We start from the raw sequence: 21740 nt of genomic DNA, 5'->3' as shown, positions 1-21740 counted from the left end.
ATCGTCATAATAAACCACTCAACTTGAAAGAATATGCATACTTTATGTGTGTACGATAACTTCGCAAGTGAAAAGTTTTTGCAAGCACTCAGCAAGTTCTCAGTAACCTCTCTCCACCAATTTTGCTCTCTCGAAGCAAAAAATTTGCAGATTGTTATCGAACAATTTGCAAAAACTTGCAAGAAGTCAGCTGATTTGATAAACAAGAAGAAGTTGGAGGAAAAGATTAAACTTAACAATTGAAGGTGGGTACAATTTCTTATACCCTCAGCATTTATGCTAACGAGGGTATGTATATACACTTTCATACGGGCAAAATGTGCCTCATCGAAATAATGGTTTTAGACTCCAAGTATGTTTGGACGAAATGTGTTTCAGACAATTTGGAGTCGATTTAGCAATGTCCGTCTGTCTGGCTGGTGCGCACGATAACTCTCGAACGGATGAACCGATTCGGTCCAAAATTTGGCTTTCGCAATATTTTGTCCAAACTTAGTTTAAGTTCGAAGACGGGCTATATCGGTCCACTTCATCCGGTACCTCCCCCACAAAAGTTCGGAAAATTTGTGCGCACGATAACTCTTGAAGGGAGCCACCGATTTGGTCCAAAGTTTGCACATCTTGAAATTTCTACCAAACTTAAATGAGGTTCCAATATGGACTCAATCGGTCCACGCCTTCGGGTACCTCCCACACAAAATTTCGGAAAATGTCAGTTTAGGACCTGCTTTCGAATCGTTTTGGTTTTTGTTGTAGCATCTTGTATTCACGGCCCCCCATTCGGCGGTACAAGTTTCATCAGGGGCAAAACCCTAATTCCTGAGAAAATAGTCTGAAAGTTTCAAAAAACCCCTATGACACCGTGTGTAGTGGTTGGAGCGCAAGATAACTCTCAAACGGACCTACCGATTCGATTGAAAATTTGGCCTTCATAATATGTTGTCCAAACTTAGTTTAAGTTCGAAGATAAGCCATATGGGTTCATTCCTTCAGGTATCTCCCCCACAAAAGTTCAAAAAATATTCGGAAAAATTGTGCTCACGATAACTCTTGAAGGGACCGACCGATTTGGTTTATACTTTACGCATCCTAATATATCTACCAGATATAGATCAGGTTTGAATATGGACTATATTTGCCCATTCTATCGGGTACCTCACACACAAAATTTCGGATAAGTTCACTTTAAGACCTGCTCTTGACTAACTTTGATTTCTGTTGAAGCAACTTGCAATCGCTGTCTAAATTACAACGATAAAAATTTTGTCAGTGGCAAGTCCATACATCTTGGAAAAACAGCCCGAAAGTTGTAAAAAACTCCTATGGCACCATATATTAAAGCTGAGGTGCACAATAACTCTTGAACTGATAGACCGATTTGGTCCAGAATTTGATCTTTGTCCAAACTTAGTTTAACTTCTAAACTAGCCCATATCGGTCCTCTCCTTAGAATACCTCCCCCACAAAAGTTCAACATTTGTGTCCAAGTGCAGTTTAGGGTCTGTTCGGAGATCCTTTGGAAATTTATACCGATGATGTACAGCCATATTATGTTTTCCGTGGACAAGTCCATGCTTCCTGGCATACTGGTCCAACAGGTGTACGATAACCCACTGAAATGACTAGTGGGCGCGATATCTATCGCAAAGATATGACTCTCAAAATAATATCCACTTCCGTAATGCACTATGCCGGTCCATACCCTCCTCCTCAAATGTCCAAAAACTGGCACAAAATTCTGAAAACACCCTAAATACATTCGATCTGTCCGTAGATGAAAGTTCCAATTCACATATGCTGATACTGCGCCAATGTTCCCAAACTGCGTTCCACCCGGCTATCGTGTTAAGTAAGGCCTCGGCCCTTAGTGTTGCTACAACTACAATTCCCTTTCCAATGCACAAATATAAAACATACTGGAACGCAGTGCGATGTTTGGCATACATATTTATTAATATCGTTCGGAATACCTAGCCGTCTACGTTGCGTTTCTCCTACTCCATGGATGCACAGCTATTTGCTTGGATTTGATACCTTTAAAAAAAAATAGTCACCACAAACTACAAAACAAGTTATTTTACTTACATTATCGTTTTCCATAATTTATTTAATAATTTGTTGCCTTTTTTATATCTATTTATTTTAATAGCCAAACGTTTGTTTATGTTTTTGCCAAGAAGTCCCCCACAAAACATTCGAATTTAAATCAGCTGATCAAACTTGCAAATTCTTACAAGAAAAATTTTCCTTGCTAAAACTTGTAAACAAAAGTCTCCAAAACTCTCCAATAATCTCTCACAATTGTCTCCAAATTCTCTCTCTTTTACTTTGCAAGTTTGTTATCGAACAGCATTTTGTAAAAGTTGGTGCAAATTTGCACAAACTTTTGGGTTATCGTACAGACCTTTTATCTTGTCATCTCTGACCTTTATTCCATCAAAGGAAAGTACACATATTCTTTCATTTGGTGGTTTATTTTCAAATTCGAGAATAACTGTTTCTGTTTTTTTCCGCAAAACACATGGGGCTGTCTGGGAAGTAAAGATCGACATAGTCTGTGGGTGAGGATTTGAAGTTCAAGAAATCTTGTTCAATTTTAAAAGCTGTGCTAGAAAATAAGAGTTTTGTTATGAGAAGCTTGATCTCCCTCGATATTATGTCGTTCCAAATTTGTTTATAGGTACGCTCATCTTCAGCCACAGTTGGAGATGTAGATGCAGCAGCAGATTCAACCGCAGTTGGAGGTGCATCAGCAGATTCAGCCGCAGTTGGAAATGTAGCAACAGATTCACCCGCAGTTGGAGATGCATGGGCAGATTCAGCCGCACTTTGAGATGTAGCAGTAGATGCAGCAACAGGTTCAGTCGCAGTTGGTGATGCAGCAGCAGATTCAGCGCAGCTGCAGAAGTAGATACAGCTTCAACTAAATCTGCAGAGGACGTTGTTAAAATGGGTCAGGCCTATTGGTATAAATATATTTGTTTTATTGCTTCCTCCCTAAATGCAGATAGCATATATATTTATTATAAGGGCCTAGGTACATAAGCTGCCTCGCCTGCTTGGCTCGCTTTCCTGCTTCATTTCTGACATAACAAAAATAAAAGATTAAAGAAGGCTGAGCCAATTTCGAACTACGTGGCCCTATTCTTTTTTATTATCTTATCAGAAGCAGGCAAGACAAGCAGGCGAGGCAGCTTAAGTACCCAGGCCTTTAAAGTCAGCTTCAGGCCCATAGTATTGCCGTAAAACGTCTATCCATGCTGTCCTAACAGAATTTAACTTATTGTTTGGCATCCTCTCGTTGTTGTTGCATGTTGGAGGACAAAATTTCTTAATTGATGACATCTGAAAATAAAATAAAAAGCGGTTAGACAGGATATAGTTCTCATCTCAAATAGATGTCAGGATAAATAGTATTTCTAAGGATCCTAATGTTCTTCAAGGATAACGAGAAGAATAATTACAAACTCCTGACTTATGGAACTGATTTTAATAATAATTAATATTTGAAATTTTTTCTATTCTGCTTAGATTAAAGCAAGTTTTTATGTTGTTTTCTTTTCCAAATTATTATTTTATATTATTTTAAATTTCGCTTTTAAGAGTTTATTCATTATAGACCCCAGTACTACGTTTGCACATAATCGGATTTAATAAACCCACTTGGTTTCAAATGTACATTCCATTGTGTGTACGTCAAAATAAATCCCCATAAAGAAGGTTATTTCGACAAAAAGCTCTAACGTAAACGGCGTTTAGGTTAGGTCGGCGATTTGGAAATCTCTCCAGTCGAAAGGCTATTCTAATTCTAAATGAAGTCGCTACATGTATCCTGTGGCCCATAGTCAGACGGTAAGGCCAATCCAACTCTATACGAAGTCACAACATATACATACCTCCCTAATCCCACTTATATCAGCAATTGAACCAAAATAATAAACATAGTTTTTTTTCTCATTTAAATGTTTAATAAATTAATTAAGTACTTATTTTTTACTATTACCTCTAAACCTAATATTAACATAAATTCAATTTCTTATAGGTGTACCCTCCCCCTCCCTTTTAACAGCCAACTCATTCATTGTCTTCGACTATGAAAACCATCATGGCAAGCGGTACGCTTGGAACCCAAACACGAGGCATAGGCCATGGCATGGGGTATAAAATTCTGCTCATACACCCCGGTAAAGAGATGGGCAAATGGTCCACTGGCAAAGACAGCAACATCATCACCACCATGTGTTTCGGATTCCAATGGAACTGTGGTGGGGAATTTATAGTCTTTGTGTTTCATATTGATATCCTTGAGATTTTTCCTCTTCAAACCCACGCCGGCTTTAAGGACATTATTGTCATAACCAGGTCCATTGGCATATGACAATGTGGCATAGGGTAGCTCATCCAAAGCCAGTTGGCCGTTATTAATACCGAAGATGTCATTTTTACGACTAGAATAACCAGCCACTGACATGGTGTGGGAGTGATCTGATGTAACAACAATCAGGGTATCATCTTGAGATGTTTGTTGGCGGGCAAAACGTATGGCCTTATCGAATTCTGCAGTTTCATCTAATGCCTTCAAAGCCAAGGTATCATGATGGGCATGATCAATGCGTCCACCCTCCACAAAAAGGAAGTAACCTTTGCCCTTACTTTGCTGCTCGAGAATTTGTAAGGCTTGTTCTACCATTTCCCTGAGGCTGGGTATAACCGAACGATCAGCATCTAAGTGATATGGCATGTGGTTGTCGGCAAAAAGACCCATTACACGTTCTGTGTCTTTTGGAAGATTTCGAAGTTCTGCTTTGTTTTGTACAAAAGCTGCTTTGGAACCATGCATTGCTTGCCATACTTTGATTAAATTACGACCATCTAAACGTTTTCCGTTCTCTGCTATGGGTAAGAAATGTTCACGACCACCTCCCATAATGACATTTAGTTTGCGTCCAACTTCATTGTATATCAATTGGGTGGCAATATCTTGACAATTCGCAGGATTATTGTTAGTATTAACAATTTCAGCATCATTTTCCCAATTACGATTAGCGGCATGAGCATAAACTCCGGCGGGTGAGGCATGTGTTACTGTTGTTGTGGTAATTAGACCCGTGGCCATACCTTGAGCTTGGGCCCAGGCGGCAATCGAATGGACATGATGCTCGCTAATATTTTGAGCCTCACAATTGTTCAGTTCAATGGCGGCGGTTACTCCCACGGTGGCGTAATTGGCCTTGACACCACCCAAATAGGCAGTGGCAGTACAGGCGGAATCGGCTACTTGCGAGTTGGCACAATAAGTCTGGAAGGAAAGTAGAACAAAATATTATAAATTAAATTTTTTTATAGGAAAACAGCAAAGAAAGGGAAATTTATAGAAAAATGTTTTCTTTGTCGGCTTTGTAGACTTGTTAGGGAATGTCTAAGTGGAGCCGACGGGAAAATAGCAAAGTGGTTCTGGATTTTTGTTATAATTTGTAAAGCAAGAAAATTAAGCCAAATTATGTGAGTGTTTTTTTTTACTTTCAGGAACTACGAGATTTGCTCTGCTTCTTAAATTACAAGGGAATACCAGAGCTGAACCTTAATTCTGACCTTTATAATTAATTTATTTTGTCCCTTACCTTGCTCAGGCCAATATAGGGGAACTTTTCAAAAGTAAATTGCTTCTCTTCTCCACCGAGATAAACTCGTCCAGCCGTTATGGTTGGTATGGACATACCATCACCCAGAAACATAATCACATTTTTTGCCATATTTGTATTTAGCAAAGATTTACTTGACAATTGCTCGCTCAGTGTATCCTGGGCAACATCATTCCAAAATTCCAGATATTTTTCTTCTGGCTTGGATGAGTCGAATTTCAGCATTGGCATGGCTCTTTTATATAGGCGATCGACGGGTTTAAAGTTAAATGTCGGATGCATACGGTGATCGTGATCACTAGTATCATCGGGAGAGGAAATCACTGGAAAAAGATAGACGTAAAGTAGATTTTAAAAATGATTTGCTATATGTTAGGGAAGATTTCAAAAAGATCACTTACTGCCTCATTTTTGAGAAATAAAACAAAAATTTTATTACACATCACTTACCTCCACACTGTACCATCTTTAAACCAATCGTCAAGATCAGCAGGACAGTCAACGAGTTTTTAAATGTTTTCAACATTTTCTTTTGTATTTTGAATGGCTCAAACCTATTCGGCTTAAGTTAGCAGTTTGAAGGTTTCTTTAGCTCTGATGCTTCGTGATTTCCAATTGAGCTATTTATAGTCATTTTTCAAATAAATACTTTCGTTTTGATGCCATTTCATCTGTTATGCTTGTATAAAGGCTTGTGTAGTGTGGGGGTATTTTTACAGATAAGAACGAATTGATTCAAAATAATATTAATATTAGAAATGTATTTCTTTTCTATTTTGTTTAGATTAAGACACGTTTTTATGTTATTTTCTTTTCGAAAAGGGTGTTGGTTTTCAAATGAAAATGTGTTTGTATTGTTATTATTTCTTCCACTTTTAAGAGGTCATTGTTATTATGGGTTAGTGGGTAATTTACACTAGGTTAGCGGATTCATTAGCTGGTCAAGTGACTATGCTATTTTCGTCAAAAAATATACATACATACATACATAACAATTGGTCTGTTCCTTTACTTTCGAAAATGGTAAAACCAGCAAAAGTAGTAAAAGTTGTAAACTGCACTCATATGAATTGCATGGTCTCTGAAGTAAAGGAACGCTTTTCGAGTAAAAAGTGGTAAAACTTGAAGATTCTTGCACGTAAAGGAACAGAGCTAATATGTGTAAATTTCTGAATTTACAAAATGTTTCCTCTTGGTCACACTAGAGTCGTTTCATTGAAACAATGTCATATAATCATGCATCCCTATATCGAGTTCGGTGCTAGGGAATCGATCTAATTTTTAAAGTTCCAATAAAAACACTCTCGTGTGACCTTTGACATATTAAAGCCGTTACAAAAATCAATGTGTTTTTCGGCAATTAAAGCCTGTTGTGATTGTTACATTTTTTCGCTTCATATTTTTCAACTCTGCTATTTTATGTTTATTAGTCTTTCTGAAACCATATTATTATATTATGGTATTGTAGACTTTCTGAAATCATCGTCGAAAAATGTCCAAAAATCAGGTTCGCATGTACTACCTGACTCAATAATATCAGCAATTTTGTCTCCTTGTTTTTGGAATTTCAATTTGCATATTCTTTTCCTTAAACGCTTTACTATAGTTCCATAATCTGAACTGTTTTTCTTAAAAGCTTTTATTTTGAAGCGTGGGTCAAAGTACCCCCTGCATATGCATCACAGTGCTAATATTGTTATCTTTGGTGAGAACATGTTGGCAGAAGACCATTGTAAAATTCGATAGAAAAATTACGTTCGAGTGTGTTACACAGCTTTCCGCAGAAATTTCTACAGTCATGTAATGAATGGGTTATGTATGAATAGGTAGAACTTATTACATGGTGCCCCACTGTTTGAAATTAAGGACCAAATCCAACCGTGCATGGGATGACGACATTTTTAATATCTGACAGTTTTAATACTTTGAAGCGTGGGTCAAAGCACATTCTTTATATACATGTATATGAAAGTGCTAATACTGTTCTCTTTGGGGAGGATAAATCGGCAATATATGTACTGTTTTAAAATATTCCTAAGAGCCAGTACGTTCGAGAGTGTTACACAACTCTCCGCAGAAATTTCTACAGCCATCTAAAAATGGCTTAAATATAGGTAGAATTTATTAGATGAGAGAAATAACGGATCAAACCCGACCTGATCCAGGATAAGGTTGTTATGACGGCATTTTTAATATCATGAATTCGTTGAAGCATCTTGTATGTTGAGTTCCAACGGGTATCCACGTTCTGTTTTAAATTTCAACTCTGTAATGCTTCTTCCAAACATTTGGGATTTTGTTGAAGAAGGTATGAATGTTGCGCATTTTTACCAAAAGTTACTAGGCGTCTACACCAGACAATTTGTCTTCAAATACACCTCTGATTTACTAACACATACGTTTGTCGGATGTCTTACAGCTGTCCATCATTTTTTCACAGGCAGTGGGGTTTACAAATTTTTTACATTTTTGTAAAACTAAGTGAGATAATAATTGAAATGTGTTGAAAACAAAAGAAGAACAAAAGCAAAATATGTGAACGGAGAACAAAAAGAAATCGACGATTTTCATTTATAATTTTACAACTGTTTTTGCAGTTGTCTGGACGCATACGTAACACAGGCATGTTTTGGGATTTTGACAATCTATACATGAACTCAACTGTCCTGTCATGTGTAAACGCAGGGTAATGGGTACTTTACACGATATGTTTTTTACATATGAGTCGTCACTTCTCCCATATAAAATATATATGCAAAGTGACAGCACATATGTAAAAAACATATCGTGTAAAGTACCCATTAGGGACATTTTATCAATCAGGCAAGACAACCAAGTCCACATTTACATTAGGCAATATTCCTTGCGGCAATTGTCAGTTTGTAGGTGAGAGAGGGTGTTGAGAGGCAAAAGGTTACCATATACCTTACCCCTCTCTCCATTAAACTAACAATTGCAGCAAGGAATATTGCCTAATGTAAATATGGACCAATGCAAGGAAAGTTTACAACAGTTGTGTTCCTTTACTTACCTAAGGTTACCATTTTTACCATTTGTTACCATATTTATGCCCATAATTTCTAGCCCTAGGTAACCGGGAAGGTAGCTACCTATTAGTTATCTTTACCTACGCGTTTGGTAATTTCTGCGTGCCATTTACCGAGGCGTGTAAATTTTGAAAACTTGTGGTAACATTGGTGACGTTCATTCATGATTTCGTAAAAACATTGCCACATATAAGTGTTTTACAATTTTTAACACATTGGCAACGATCAGCCAGGTAAAATCCTTGGTGTAAGTAACAAGGCCGTTTTCGACCTGGTAACGTTACCTATGGATTGAAATTATGAAATGTTGCTTACACGGGGGACATCTATGAACTAATAGATAACTACGCGTAGAAATTACGGGCATTAACCTGCAAAGAGTTCCTTAACCCCAAAAAGTGGTAAAACTGGAGGACATTTTTAAGAGAGAGGGAGAGGAGAGATAACAAAAATTACTTTCTCTTCTACCGCAGGCTACCAGACAAATTTCTTCGCGTAAAAAATGGTAGAACTGATTTTTCGATATTTGTTTGACGATTACTTGACAATGACGAAAAAATGAACAAAAACAGAAGAAAAAAAACGAAAGCTCACAAAAAAATAAAAATTGTGAATTAAAATAAAAAAGTGAATTTTTATGTTTTTTTTTGACATTGCTACCAGATCAAAAATTTTTTCGTTCCTTTACTTTTCTGGTAAAACTGGCAATTTTGAACAATTTTGACAGTTTTCTCTTTTAAAATTAAAGAAGTAAGGGAACAAAGCTAACATTGTCAGAGCCGATAGCCAAACTAATCAGCTGTTATACTTAGTTTCTTCTACAATCCGGAAGGCATGATGTCATTTGACTATAATTTTTAGTATTTGTTAATTTTTTCAGCGTTAAGGCCTAGGACTTAATCTGCCTTGCCTGCTTGCCTATCTTGATTCTGATAAAAGAATAAAAAAGAAAAGGATAAGTCAGTTCAAAATTTGCTCAGCCTCCTTTATTCTTTTATTTTTATTATGTCAGAAATGAAGCAAGAAAGCAAGGCAAGCAGGCGAGGCAGTTTATGTACCTAGGCCTTTACGAATTGGTGCAATTATATGGGCGAACTAGGAAATGTTTGCTTGGTTGACATTTTAATGGCGTATAAGCGTTGTTATTGTAGCAGTACTTGGTGTACTGAGTTCGCAGCCGCTGGCCAGGGCAATGTTGGAAGTCGAGGTCGAGCTTTTTTCATCTCCTGAGATTGTCTTCCTTTTTCCTTTTGATCCTGAGATAACACTAAACGAAATTCTAACAGCCATGTTATATTAATTCTGCAAAATTAAACACTGATTACACTGTACAACAAAATCTAACTTTTTTTTTAAAATTACAAGAAACCCCGCACAGATTATGAAAGAGGACCGAAATAAAGAAGACACGTGTATCGGCGTTTTGAAAGTTTACGTCGGGAAGTAACCTAAATAGGCGTGGCAAGTTCCGCCCTTGCATTTTAGGTATAAAGTGTCTTTGGCAATATTACTGACAACAATGCGGGGTATCTTTTTATGAAAAAAATTAACCATCATGCGAGTCACTAAACGGGTCTGTTTGGTGCTTTTTTCAAAAACGTTTAAAAACTCCTTTAAAATGTGATCTTATCAGATCAAAATATTCTACAAAATTATTTGTCATAAAATTTTACTATAGGTCCCCGAATACACCAAACTTCTAAATCGTACCTAAACGCCAGGAATCTGCCAAAAGTACAATCCTAAAATGCACATACCATTACAAGGGTCACTCGAAAACCTTCTGGCCTAGGCAACTCACAGTGTCGCCAGGTGTCATTTGATATTTTTTTTTTGGAAAGTTTGACAGTTTTTAGTCTAAGCGTACTCAGGTCAGTTTGACATATGACCATGTGTTGGGTTGTTTACAGTGACTTGAAAAAATCACTTTGCAAAAATGGAATTTACTTGTAAACATTTTCGTCCGATAATTTTTCATAACTTTCGACGTGGATAATCACGGCAAGAGGGCATCGATCAAACTAAATCTTTGTATGTCGATAAAGGACCATCCCATTCAATTCAATCGTGGCGGGCACTCACTAAAAAAACGAAGGTCATGAGGGTCGTCCAAAAACGGCCGTTGAGCCAGAAAAAAAATTAACCGTTCACACACCGATAATCCAAAATCGTCATGTTAAATACCGTGAGATAGAGACATCCTTGGGCATTTATTCCACCAACTGACATTCGATATTGTATGAATACTTGGCGGCAAAAATGGGGGTTTTCTCGTTGGATCCCGTGTTGATCGGTACAAGCAATTTCGAAAAAAATACGATCGTCGTTCTTCGAAAGACGTTTATAAGGTGGATACAGGTGACGAATCATTGAACTATGCGTACGAAAAATAGCAGCAATCGCCAGAAGATGCTGCAGAAGCGTTCAAAACCTATGTTTTGGAGGTGTAAACAACCTTACACATGGTCGTATGTCAAACTGTCCTCAGTGCACTAACTAGGCGTTTACACCAGACAGTGTGTCTTCAAATACAACTCTGATTTACTAACACATACATACATTTGTCGTTTGTCTCTCAGCTGTCCATCATTTTTTCACAGACAGTAGGGAAAACAAGTTTTTGACATTTTTGTAAAAATAAGTGAGATAATAATTGAAATGTGTTGAAAACAAAAGAACATGAACAAAAACAAAATATGAGAACGGAAAACAAAAATAAATCGATGATTTTCATTCAAAATTTTACAACTGTTTTTGTAGTTGTCGGGACGCCTACGTCACACAGGCAAGTTGCGGGATTTTGACAACTAATACATGAAGTCAACTGTCAATCTGTCTGTCAAACTTTTAAAAAATGAAAAATGACACCTGACGACACTACGTGTTGCCTAGGCCAGAAGGTTTTCGATTGACTCTCGTATTTTAGCAGGTAGTAGAACCTAGTGTTATACAATGCAATTTAGAGTTTTTTTAATATTTATTTCGAAAGGTTCCGGTTAGATCTTTATAACCAGTTTAATTTTTTGGGCATGTGCCAACGGACTAAAACCAGAATTAGACGTTACATAGCCATAACGCTATAACCATAGAAAACCAAAACCCAATTGGTTTCTTATTGTTATGTCACTACTGATCGAATACATTGATTTCCATAGGTTTGGTTCAATCAGCTGATTGATATGGCCTTATGGCGTTATGGTTATGTCACGTCTAATTCTACCTTAAACGCCAATCATTGGCGGTTTTCTACATTTACAAACTTTCAATCACACCAATACTTTTTCAATACCTCTAAAATTTGTTTTCATTTTATTTTCGTGATTCCTTCACATTATTGTTGTCATTCACATCTCTAACGCCCTCTTAAGAAAAACTGATAACAACTCTTATGATGATGGTTTGTTGCTCGCTGGATCGATCACATGTACAGTTGGTCAAGTCTCGAGACTTTCCATGAATTAACAAAAATTTTCAATTTATGTTTCAAACTATGTTTGTCTTGATTCCATAATCTCTGAAACACGTGTTAATCTTACGAAAAATGTATTCTTATCAATATGATGTTGTTATTTTAAAGAGGCTAGGTTTGTTTTGTTCACGTGACGGAAAGAAGCCGACAACGTTTGCCTGACATCTAATTGAGAAGCTGTTTTAATCGACAAACAAAAAATAAATAAAAATAAATAGTGAACTTGTGGGGGAAAATTTTTACGCAAATAATAGATTATCTAGGAAAAGCGTTCTAATCTATTTTATATTTTCTTGTATGGGGGTATGCGGGAAGATGAAAACTGTAATATGGACTTACCTAATATTTATTTTCAATTGAATGCAATCAGCTTTAGTGCTATCTTATGCAATTCTGTCATCATATTTCATTATTATTCGAAAAAATATGAATATAATTTTTTTAAATTTAATGTCATGTTTTGATTTCGATTTAGTTCAGATTTAGCGATGCGATTTTCAAAATACATACCTAACAAAGCGACACAATTGGTCTGTTCCAGTACTGCAAGAATCTACTAATTTTTACTATTTTTTTCGATAACATAAAGGAAAAATTGCTATCGTAGTAAAAAATAGTAGCTTCTTGCAGGTTGTGGAACAGAGCAAATAATGAAAGAATTTGTTTTGCGAAAAAATATAAATTTGGGGAACAAGAATTTAAAAATGTAATATTTAGTGATGAAAAAGTTCAATTTGTTCCGGTGAAATTTAATTTCATGAAAGGCGTTCTTAAATCGAATTCCCCACTACAACAATTTTATGATTTTACTCGACTATGGAACTCGATCTAGAAACGCCTAATTTCATGAAATTTTTTCAATGAAATCTCTCTAGCGTGGACCGGGACTTTGGACGGACCTGATGCTCAACATAAATACTGGACAGATTTGCGACATCTTCAAAGTCGAATTTATGCTTTGTTCCAACCAAAATGAATGCCGAAACATAGGTTGAGTTATTAGAGAACAATTTAATAGATTTTCCTGGAGAACTTTAGGGAGTTAAGTGGACTTTCCAGCAATTCACGAAGAACTCTTTAAAGGCACGAAACATACCAGCAAAAAAAAATTGGAAGTTGTGCAATTGGAGTTATGATTTTACAACATCTTTCGATGTAGTCCAACAATGCACTCCGTTCGATACATTTTATAAGCAGTTGCTTTAGAGATCCCTAGAAAACAAAAACTGTTGGTTGATCCCTACCCGACATAATTTCTTCAAAAGAGAAACAAGTGTGAACATATGAAGAATTTGTTATAAAATAAAAAAATACAAACTAAAGTTGTGCAAATTTTTGTGGTAATTTACGAGACGGACATTTTTAGTGGAGTTGGAGTCGAAAGCTAAACTAATGATGGGAAGGCAACATAGAAAACCTTTAGGATGACGAAGCAAAATCAGCTGCGCTTGGATTAAATGGAGAACGGAGGAAGTACACTCAATTGTGATTGAATTTAATGGAAACTTTTTTAATTTGTGTTTAAATAATAAAGATCTTTTTATTCTTGTTTTACACAAATAATAAATGCATTTTATTTATTCTGGGATATTTCACAATAGCTTTCATTTTTACTGCATCTTTGGATTGTTAAACAAGTAAAAAAGTATCGGTCGGCTTTGCCGACAGAGATATACCCTTAGCCTGTGTGGATTGAAATACTTTATTTTCCAAAAAAAAAAAAGAAATGCATGGAAATATGCATTGGATTAAAGCTCAAAAATTGTTGGGGGGATATCGATAGATAGGGCTTTTGTACCATACTAGCCTACGAAAAGCATAATATCGGGCCACTAGGGAAACCTTCAGTAAAAATGTCCAAAGGATCCTCCAACAGACCCTCAACTACAAAAATGTGTTGAACATTTGTATGAGTGGTACCCCAAGTATTGGACCGATAGGGCCCAAATTTGAACATAAACTAAGCTTGGACCAAAAATTTTGAGATCGAAAATTTGGACCAAATCGGTTGCTACGTTTGTGAGATATTGCCCTTATCAATTTAGCAAATATTTTCAAACATTTGTGGGAGAGGTACCGGAAGCAGTGGACCTATAAGCACTACCATCGAATTTCATCTAATATTCGAAGAAATATTACGATATCCAAAGTGTGGACGAACGCAGTATTCGGTTCGAGCTCTACAGCCACTACATATGATGCCATAGGGTTTTTTTACAACTTTTGGGCTGTTTTCTCAAGAAGTATGGACATGCTCCTGAAAAAACGTTTACTCTCGTAATTGAGACAAAGAATGCAAGATGCGTGATTCGAGAACAGGTCTTAAAGTGAATTTGTCCAAAATTTTGTGTGGGAGGTACCCGAAGAACTGAACAAAACAAATATAGTCTATATTCGAACCTGATCTCTATCTGGTAAAAATATTAGCATGTGTAAAGTATGGAACAAATCGCTCACTCCCATCCATAGCTATCGTGCGTACAATTTTTCCGAACATTTTTGAACTTTTTTGGGGAGGTGCCTGAGGGGTGGACCGATATATCTTATCTTCGAACTTAAACTAAGTTTGCACAAACTATTACGAAGGCCACATATTTGGGGTCTAAAACCATTATTTCGATAAGGCACATTTTCATCGTATCAAAGTGTATATACCCCCTTTAGCCTAAAGCCCGCGGCACATACGGTACGTTGTGTGACGCGTTGCGCGTTGAAAACAACAACCACATGAAAAATGTGTAAGTGATGCCAAGTTTGTTCTTGAAGTTTTCATGTGGTTGTTGTAACGCAACGCTCAACGCGCCGTATGTGCCGAGGCCTTAAAGGCTGAGGGTATAAAAACACAATCCGAAGAGTGCCTTTAAATTCAATCCAAAAGACTACATAAAAAGTAGTGATTTGGATCGAAAACGGAGTGCATCCTAGCTATGTATGTGCTGTGGAAGCAAAATGCGGTGAATCCTACCTGCGCGCTCTCTTGTAAAATTCATAAGTGAATTCAAAGGAGTACATCGTTTACTCCAACGGCAAATGTACTGTACACTTGTAGTGATTCAACTGCATCCGCGGATGCAAACTTTTTGCTGGATTGTCCGTTTTCGAGCAGCCATTATAATTAAATTTGTAAGACGTCGAAATATACATCGGAGACCCTATAAAGTAAAGATATATTTTTGATCAGGGCAAAATTCTAATTCTAAGTCGATATAACCATGTCTGTCCGTCTGTTGAAAGCAAGATACAGCTCGCCACTTTTAAGGTAGAACTTTGTAATTTGGTACAGAAGTTTCTATTACTCCTAGGATGTTTGGTATTGCAAATGGACTATATCGGTCCACGTTTTGATATAGCCCCCATATAATAGTACCACCCGATTTTCGGTTATTTTGAAGGTTTTAACTTCATTATCACACCGAAATGGCTGAAATTTCGTACTTAAGGTATAAAACTTTCCCCCAGAATTTTGGTTCACGCTTTCATATGGCCCCCATCGAACGGTACCTCCCGATTTTTGGTATTTTGAAGGTTGTGGCCACAATAATCCACAGAAATGGCAGAAATTTGCTATTTAGTCTTCATTTGGGGTATAAAACTTTCCATATGAAATTTGTCGGTATATGTCCACGCCTTCATATAGCCCCAATAGAACAATTGCTCCCGATTTTCGGCATTTTGAAGGTTGTGGCCTCAATATTCCTCCGAAATGCCTGAAATTTGGTTCTTAATCTTCGTTTGGAGTATATATAAAACATTCCAAATTTTCGATATTTTGAAGGTTGTGGCCTCAATATTCCACCGAAATGGCTGAAATTTGGTATTAGTCTTCGTTGGGGATATTATTTTGAAAGGTTTGTGGCCACAACCTTGAAAATACCAAAAATCAGCCATCGAAATGGCTGAAATTTGGTATTTAGTCTACGTAAGAGGTAAAAACATTTCCGCCTGAAATTCGTCGGTATAGGTTCATGTTTCGATATAGGCCCCATAGAACTGTACCTACCGATGTTCGTAATTCTGAGGGTTGTGAAGTCAATATCCCAACGAAATTATTGAAATTTGTTATTTAGTCTTCCATGGGGTTATCAAATATTCCAGAAGAGAATTATCAGTATAGGTCCTATTGATTTTCGGTATTTTGAAGATTTTAGCCACATTATCTTACTGAAATATCGGAAGTTTGCTATTTAGTCTTCTTTGAGTCTAAAAACTTTCCGCCAGGAATTTGTCAGTATAGATCGAAGTTTTGATATAGCCCCCATAGAACGGTACCTCTCGAATTTCGGTATTTTGAAATTGCTGAAATTTGGTATTTAGTCTTCTTCATAAACGAAAGGAAACTAATTGTTCCATTTTACTTCAATACAACTCGCGGGTGGAGGGTATAACAAGTTCGGACCGGCCGAACTTACCGCCGTTCTTACTTGTTTTATTTATAAATATGTCTAAAAGTCAAATCAAAAGTCGCTGAACGATTATTTTATGTGTCTCCCTCTTTACACAATGTCTCTATTTTCGTTGCTATGGTTAAATAAAATAGACAAATATTTAAAAATATTTATAAAAAGTCATCATCAGTACCATGGCCTTTCATTTCCTTTATATTTATAAAATTTTTTGGTGTCTATCACGTGAACAAGTTTATATTGAGATTCTAATATTCACGTGAACATGAGCATACAAATATTTTCGACTTTATCAATACGTTTGTATATGTATGTATGTGCGGTCTCGAGATTTACACACTTTCTTCACTAGTTTGACTTGAATAATTATAAACAAGAGGGTGAGAGTATTTTGGAAAGATAGGTAACACATTTTCTTAAATAGATTCATTAATACCCGATAACACTTGAAAGCTTATGGGAATGCGATATATCTTCGAGCTACAAGTTTTGGAACAGACCAATAAATATGAATATGAAATTTTCCTATAGCCCCATATAACAGTACAACCCGATTTCAGGTATTTTGAAGATTTTATATTAATTCTTAGCCCGAATTGGCTGTAACTTGGCATTTGGAGTTCCCAGGTTTTGGTATAGCCCCCATATAACGGTACCACCCGTTTTCAGGCATTTTAAAGTTTTTATCTACATTTTCGGCCAATATTGTCCGTAATTTAGTTATGGTGTTCTCAGTGGTCAACAAATTGTATTTACTAAAAAGTTAAAAATAAAAAAAACATTTTAAAAAATTAAGCTACAGTGTTTTGTTTATAAATGCACTAAAGCGTAAAAAATAATTTTTTAATCGAGCTATATGATCTATAATGCAAGTGAAAAAGGAAAGCCGACGATTCGAACCCACACACCCACCACATGCATGTTTCGCCTTCGGTAAATGCTCTTCAGACATATCGGATGTGGAGCGGCTTCGCTGTCCTCGAACTTTTCTTCTTTCAAATGCATTTTTGTTTTGGTTTTTTTTACAACAACAATGAGGATTTTCCCATTTAGTTGTGCTTTCATGACAAACGCTAGCATTTAAATTAAAAATGGTGACAAAATTAAACGGCAAGCGTTTTATTTGAGAGATTCCATCATCAAGCGATCAATTATTGCCTAGGTTTTAGTGTTGGGCAATCTAGTTCCCGGAACGGATCGATCTTTCTAGTTCCTATTCCTAAAAGGAACTAGTTCCTTAATATAGTTCCATAGTTCCAAATAGTTCTGGGACCGATGTAGTTCAATTAATCTTTCTTTTTCGTCGTTATTTTGTTTCCTTTTTTCCAAATAGTTGCGAGAACGATACAGTTCAATAAATCTTTCTCTTTCATCGTTCTTTTTGATACATTTGTTCCAAATATTCAATGAATCTTTCTCTTCCTTCATTCTTTTTTCATCTTTTGGTAGATTAACTGACATAAAAATAAATTGCAGCGATTGTGTTTTGCGTTTATTTTACAATTCGACAGCATCTGAATAATAAATAAAACGAAGGAGAGAGATCGAAGTGAGTGTGGAATTAAAGGAAGAAGAATGAAAATAACTATATGAACTAAAGGAAATATATGAATGCAAGAGCTGGATATAGTTCCAATAGTTCCTTGTCCGGAATAGTTCCTTGGAACTAGTCCATTCCGGAACTACACAACTCTACTAAGTTTTAGTGTATTTATAAAAAACACTGTAGCTTAATTATACCCTCCACCATATGGAGGGTATAATTAAATTTGTCATTCCGTTTGTAACACATCGAAATATTCGTCGGAGACACTATAAAGTATATACATATATTATTGATCAGCATAAAATTCTATGTCGATTTAACTATGTCCGAATGTCCGAATGTCCGTCCGTCTGTCTGTTGAAATCAAGATACAGCTCGCAATTTTAAAGATAGAGAGTCAATATTTGGTACAGAAGTTTTTATTACTTGCAGGATGGTTGGTATTGAAAATGGTATATATCGGTCCACGTTTTGATATAGCCCCCATAGAACGGTACCTCCCGATATTCGGTATTTTGAAGGTTTTAGCTTTATTGTCCCATCAAAATGGCTGAAATTTGGTATTTAGTTATCGTTGGGTGTATAGAACTTTCTACTTGAAATTTGTTGGTATAGGTTCACGCCTTCTTATAGCCCCCATGGAATGGTACCTCCCGATATTCGGTATTTTGAAGGTTTTAGCTTCATTATCCCACCAAAATGGCCGAAATTTGGTATTTAGTTATCGTTGAGGATATTGAACGTTCCACCTGAAATTTGTTGGTATAGGTCCATGCCTTTATATATCCCCATTTCCGACTGAAATTCGTCGGTATAGGTGCACGTTCCGATATAGACTCCTAGAACAATACGTCTAGTATGCATATTTTGAAAGTAGATATTTAGACTACAAAAACCCTAGAAGGGTTTTGTCCTGTAAGATCCAGTTCGGATTTTATGGCCTCCTCTAAACCGGACTAAATCTACACTTTTTTTGCATTTATCAGGCCTTTATCTCAGAAACGAATAGGATTTTGGCCTTGGCGTCTTTAGCAATATTGTAGCCTTAAACTAGTAGAACTTATCTTTTGAAAAACCACATAAGAAAAACTCCCTCTAGGGCATCAAAAACTATAAAATATAGAAAATTTTACATAATTGCTGAAATTCTGGTCAGTATCGGCTAAACTATTGGGAGTTGAACCAAGTAACCTTTTGTAAAAATCTTCCAAATAAAGATCTCAAAAATTCTTTAGAGCATTCTGAAACTCTAAAATACTTACTTCATGTTGTTTCAGCGGTATTTTGCATTATATCTTTTACAACACGTATTTCAAACACAGTTCACACCAACAGTTTATTCTCGCATTTCGGATTTCACTACGTTATTCACATTCTTATTAAATCGTTGTTGAAAAATGTACTGAAAACAACGGCATAGAGGCATTTTACAACAATGACATGTTTCAAAGAGTTGTGTATTACATTCCAGGGAATATTTTTCCAAAAGAAAATATTTAGAAAAAAATAACGGTTTTGGAGATACGGTGCGAAATGTATAAAAATTGTGGAATTTTTGCATATATTTTGAAATTTGAGGCAATAAATGTAGTTTTTCGAGTTCATTATGTCTCCAAATATTTTATTCTTGTCCTTATCTACAAATTTGCTTCAGAGGTCAAAAGAAGATTCGCATTGGTTTCAGAGATATAGCCCCGAATTTCTTTAAAAACTCAATATTTAACCATGTTTAGATGGGGCCATAAAATCCGTGCTGGATCTGACACAAAAAACCCAACTAGGGTTTGGGTCTGTACTTTCAAAAAATCTTCAGTTCGAATTGTTTGCACAAGATCACCTTAAAAATGTTGCACAGTGATATCAAACGTACACTCTAACAGTAATCCTAATTCCAATCTTCAGGATTCCAGCTCTATCCGCTAACCCAAATCCAATTTTTACCCAATTTAGTACCACTTTGTACTATCGTACACACCAGCACGAAATTCCAAATCTAACTCCATACATCTATACTACAATACAACAGCTATCCTAATTCCAAATATCAGGGTTCCAGGCCAATTGTACCAAATTTAGTAGCATTAGTACGAATTTCTAAACCTACCCCCATAAGTCAATCCTGTAGAGTAACTATAATTCCAAATTTTAAGATTCCGTTCATCCAAATGCAAATTGTACCAATTTTAGTACCATAAGTAAAATAAATTATATCCACGCTACTTCCCAACCTCTATTCCCATACCAAATTTCAAGATTATAGCTATAACCATTCAAAATATACACTTCGTACTAAATTTAGTAACTTTTCGTACACTTATGGGTCGAATTTTCATAAACCCTTTGGTACATCTTTCTAATTCTCCATTAGTGACCCTCATTCCAAATTTCACAAGTTCACAAGGTTTTAGCTTCATTATACCACCAAAATGGTTAAAATTTGTTAATTAGTCTTCGTTGAGGATATAAAACGTTCCACCTGAAATTTGTTGGTATAGCTCCACGCCTTTATATTGCCCCATTTTCGACTGAAATTCGTTGGTATAGGGGCACATTTCGATATAGCCTCCTAGAACAATACCTCCTGATTTTCGTTATTCTGAAGGTTGTGACCTCAATATCCCACAGAAATGACTGAAATTGCTATTTTGTCTTCTTCATAAACGAAAGGAAACTAATTGTTCCATTCTACTTCAATAAAACTCGTGTTGGAGGGTATAACAAGTTCGGCCAGCCCGAACTTAACGCCGTTTTTACTTGTTTCTAAAATTATTTAGTATTTCAGTTTCTATTTCCATAATTGTTTAATTATTATCATTATAAATAAATATTAATAAATATTATTAATTAATTAATTATTAACAATTAATAATGTACATAAATACATTTCAATAAGTCTATTATTCCCGAATAATGAATGCAACTCCCACTGTGAATAGTTATACCCTCAGCCTTTAGGCTAAAGAGGGTATTTACACTTTGATACGGCCAAAAATGTGCCTCATCGAAATAATGGTTTTAGACCCCAAGTATGTTTGTACGATATCCGTTTCAGACAATTTTGAGTAGATCTAGCAATGTCCGTCCGTCTGTCTGTCTGTCTGTCCGTCTGTCTGGCTGGCTGGTGCGCACGATAACTCTCGAACGGATCAATAGATTCGGTTCAAATTTTGGGTATCGAAATATTTTGTCCAGATTCGATTTAAGTTCGAAGATGGGCCATATAGGTCCACTCCTTCAGGTACCTCCCCCACAAATGTTCAAAAATTGTCGCAAAACTTGTGCGCACGATAACTCTTGTAGGAAATAACCGATTTGGTCCATACTTTGCACATCGTGTAATTTCTACCAAACTTAGATGAGGTTCCAATATGGACTCAATCGGTCCACTCCTTCGGGTACCTCCCACACAAAATTTCGGATAAGTTCAGTTTAGGACCTGGTCCCGAATCGCTTTGATTTTTGTTTACGCAAGTTGTATTCGCTGTCCTCTATACGACGCTGTAAGTTTCATTAGGGGCAAGTCCATACTTCTTGAGAAAATAACCTGAAAGTTACAAAAAACCCTCTGACACCGTGTGTAGTGGTTGGAGCGCAAGATAACCATCGAACGGATCTTCCGATTTCGTCCAAAAT

The 21740-nt window shown here is 36.3% G+C and overlaps 1 protein-coding gene across 1 annotated transcript; it reads right to left on the bottom strand.

Annotated features, from left to right (window-relative positions):
- Positions 1-3945: 3945 nt before the first annotated feature.
- phu (phurba tashi) lies at positions 3946-6472 on the bottom strand. The gene is made up of 3 exons (XM_073964271.1): positions 6093-6472; positions 5622-5965; positions 3946-5299 (listed from the first exon to the last, which is right to left on the bottom strand). The coding sequence occupies exons 1-3, from the start codon at positions 6166-6168 to the stop codon at positions 4079-4081; spliced, it is 1641 nt and encodes a 546-aa protein (XP_073820372.1). The 5' UTR covers positions 6169-6472; the 3' UTR covers positions 3946-4078.
- Positions 6473-21740: the final 15268 nt, after the last annotated feature.

This window comes from Musca autumnalis, unplaced genomic scaffold, assembly GCF_047663935.1.
Source record: "Musca autumnalis isolate F117 unplaced genomic scaffold, ASM4766393v1 scaffold_1, whole genome shotgun sequence".
Taxonomy (NCBI): Eukaryota; Metazoa; Arthropoda; class Insecta; order Diptera; family Muscidae; genus Musca; species Musca autumnalis.
This window is presented reverse-complemented; position numbering and strand designations above follow the sequence as displayed.

Bases quoted from the DNA above. Each gene is read 5' to 3' on its own strand.
- phu (XM_073964271.1), bottom strand. From the start codon at position 6,168: ATGTTGAAAACATTTAAAAACTCGTTGACTGTCCTGCTGATCTTGACG. The intron at 5,966-6,092 runs GTAAGTGATGTG...ATCTTTTTCCAG, and splicing joins AAAGATGGTACAGTGTGGAG to TGATTTCCTCTCCCGATGAT. The intron at 5,300-5,621 runs GTAAGGGACAAA...CTTTCCTTCCAG, and splicing joins CCTATATTGGCCTGAGCAAG to ACTTATTGTGCCAACTCGCA.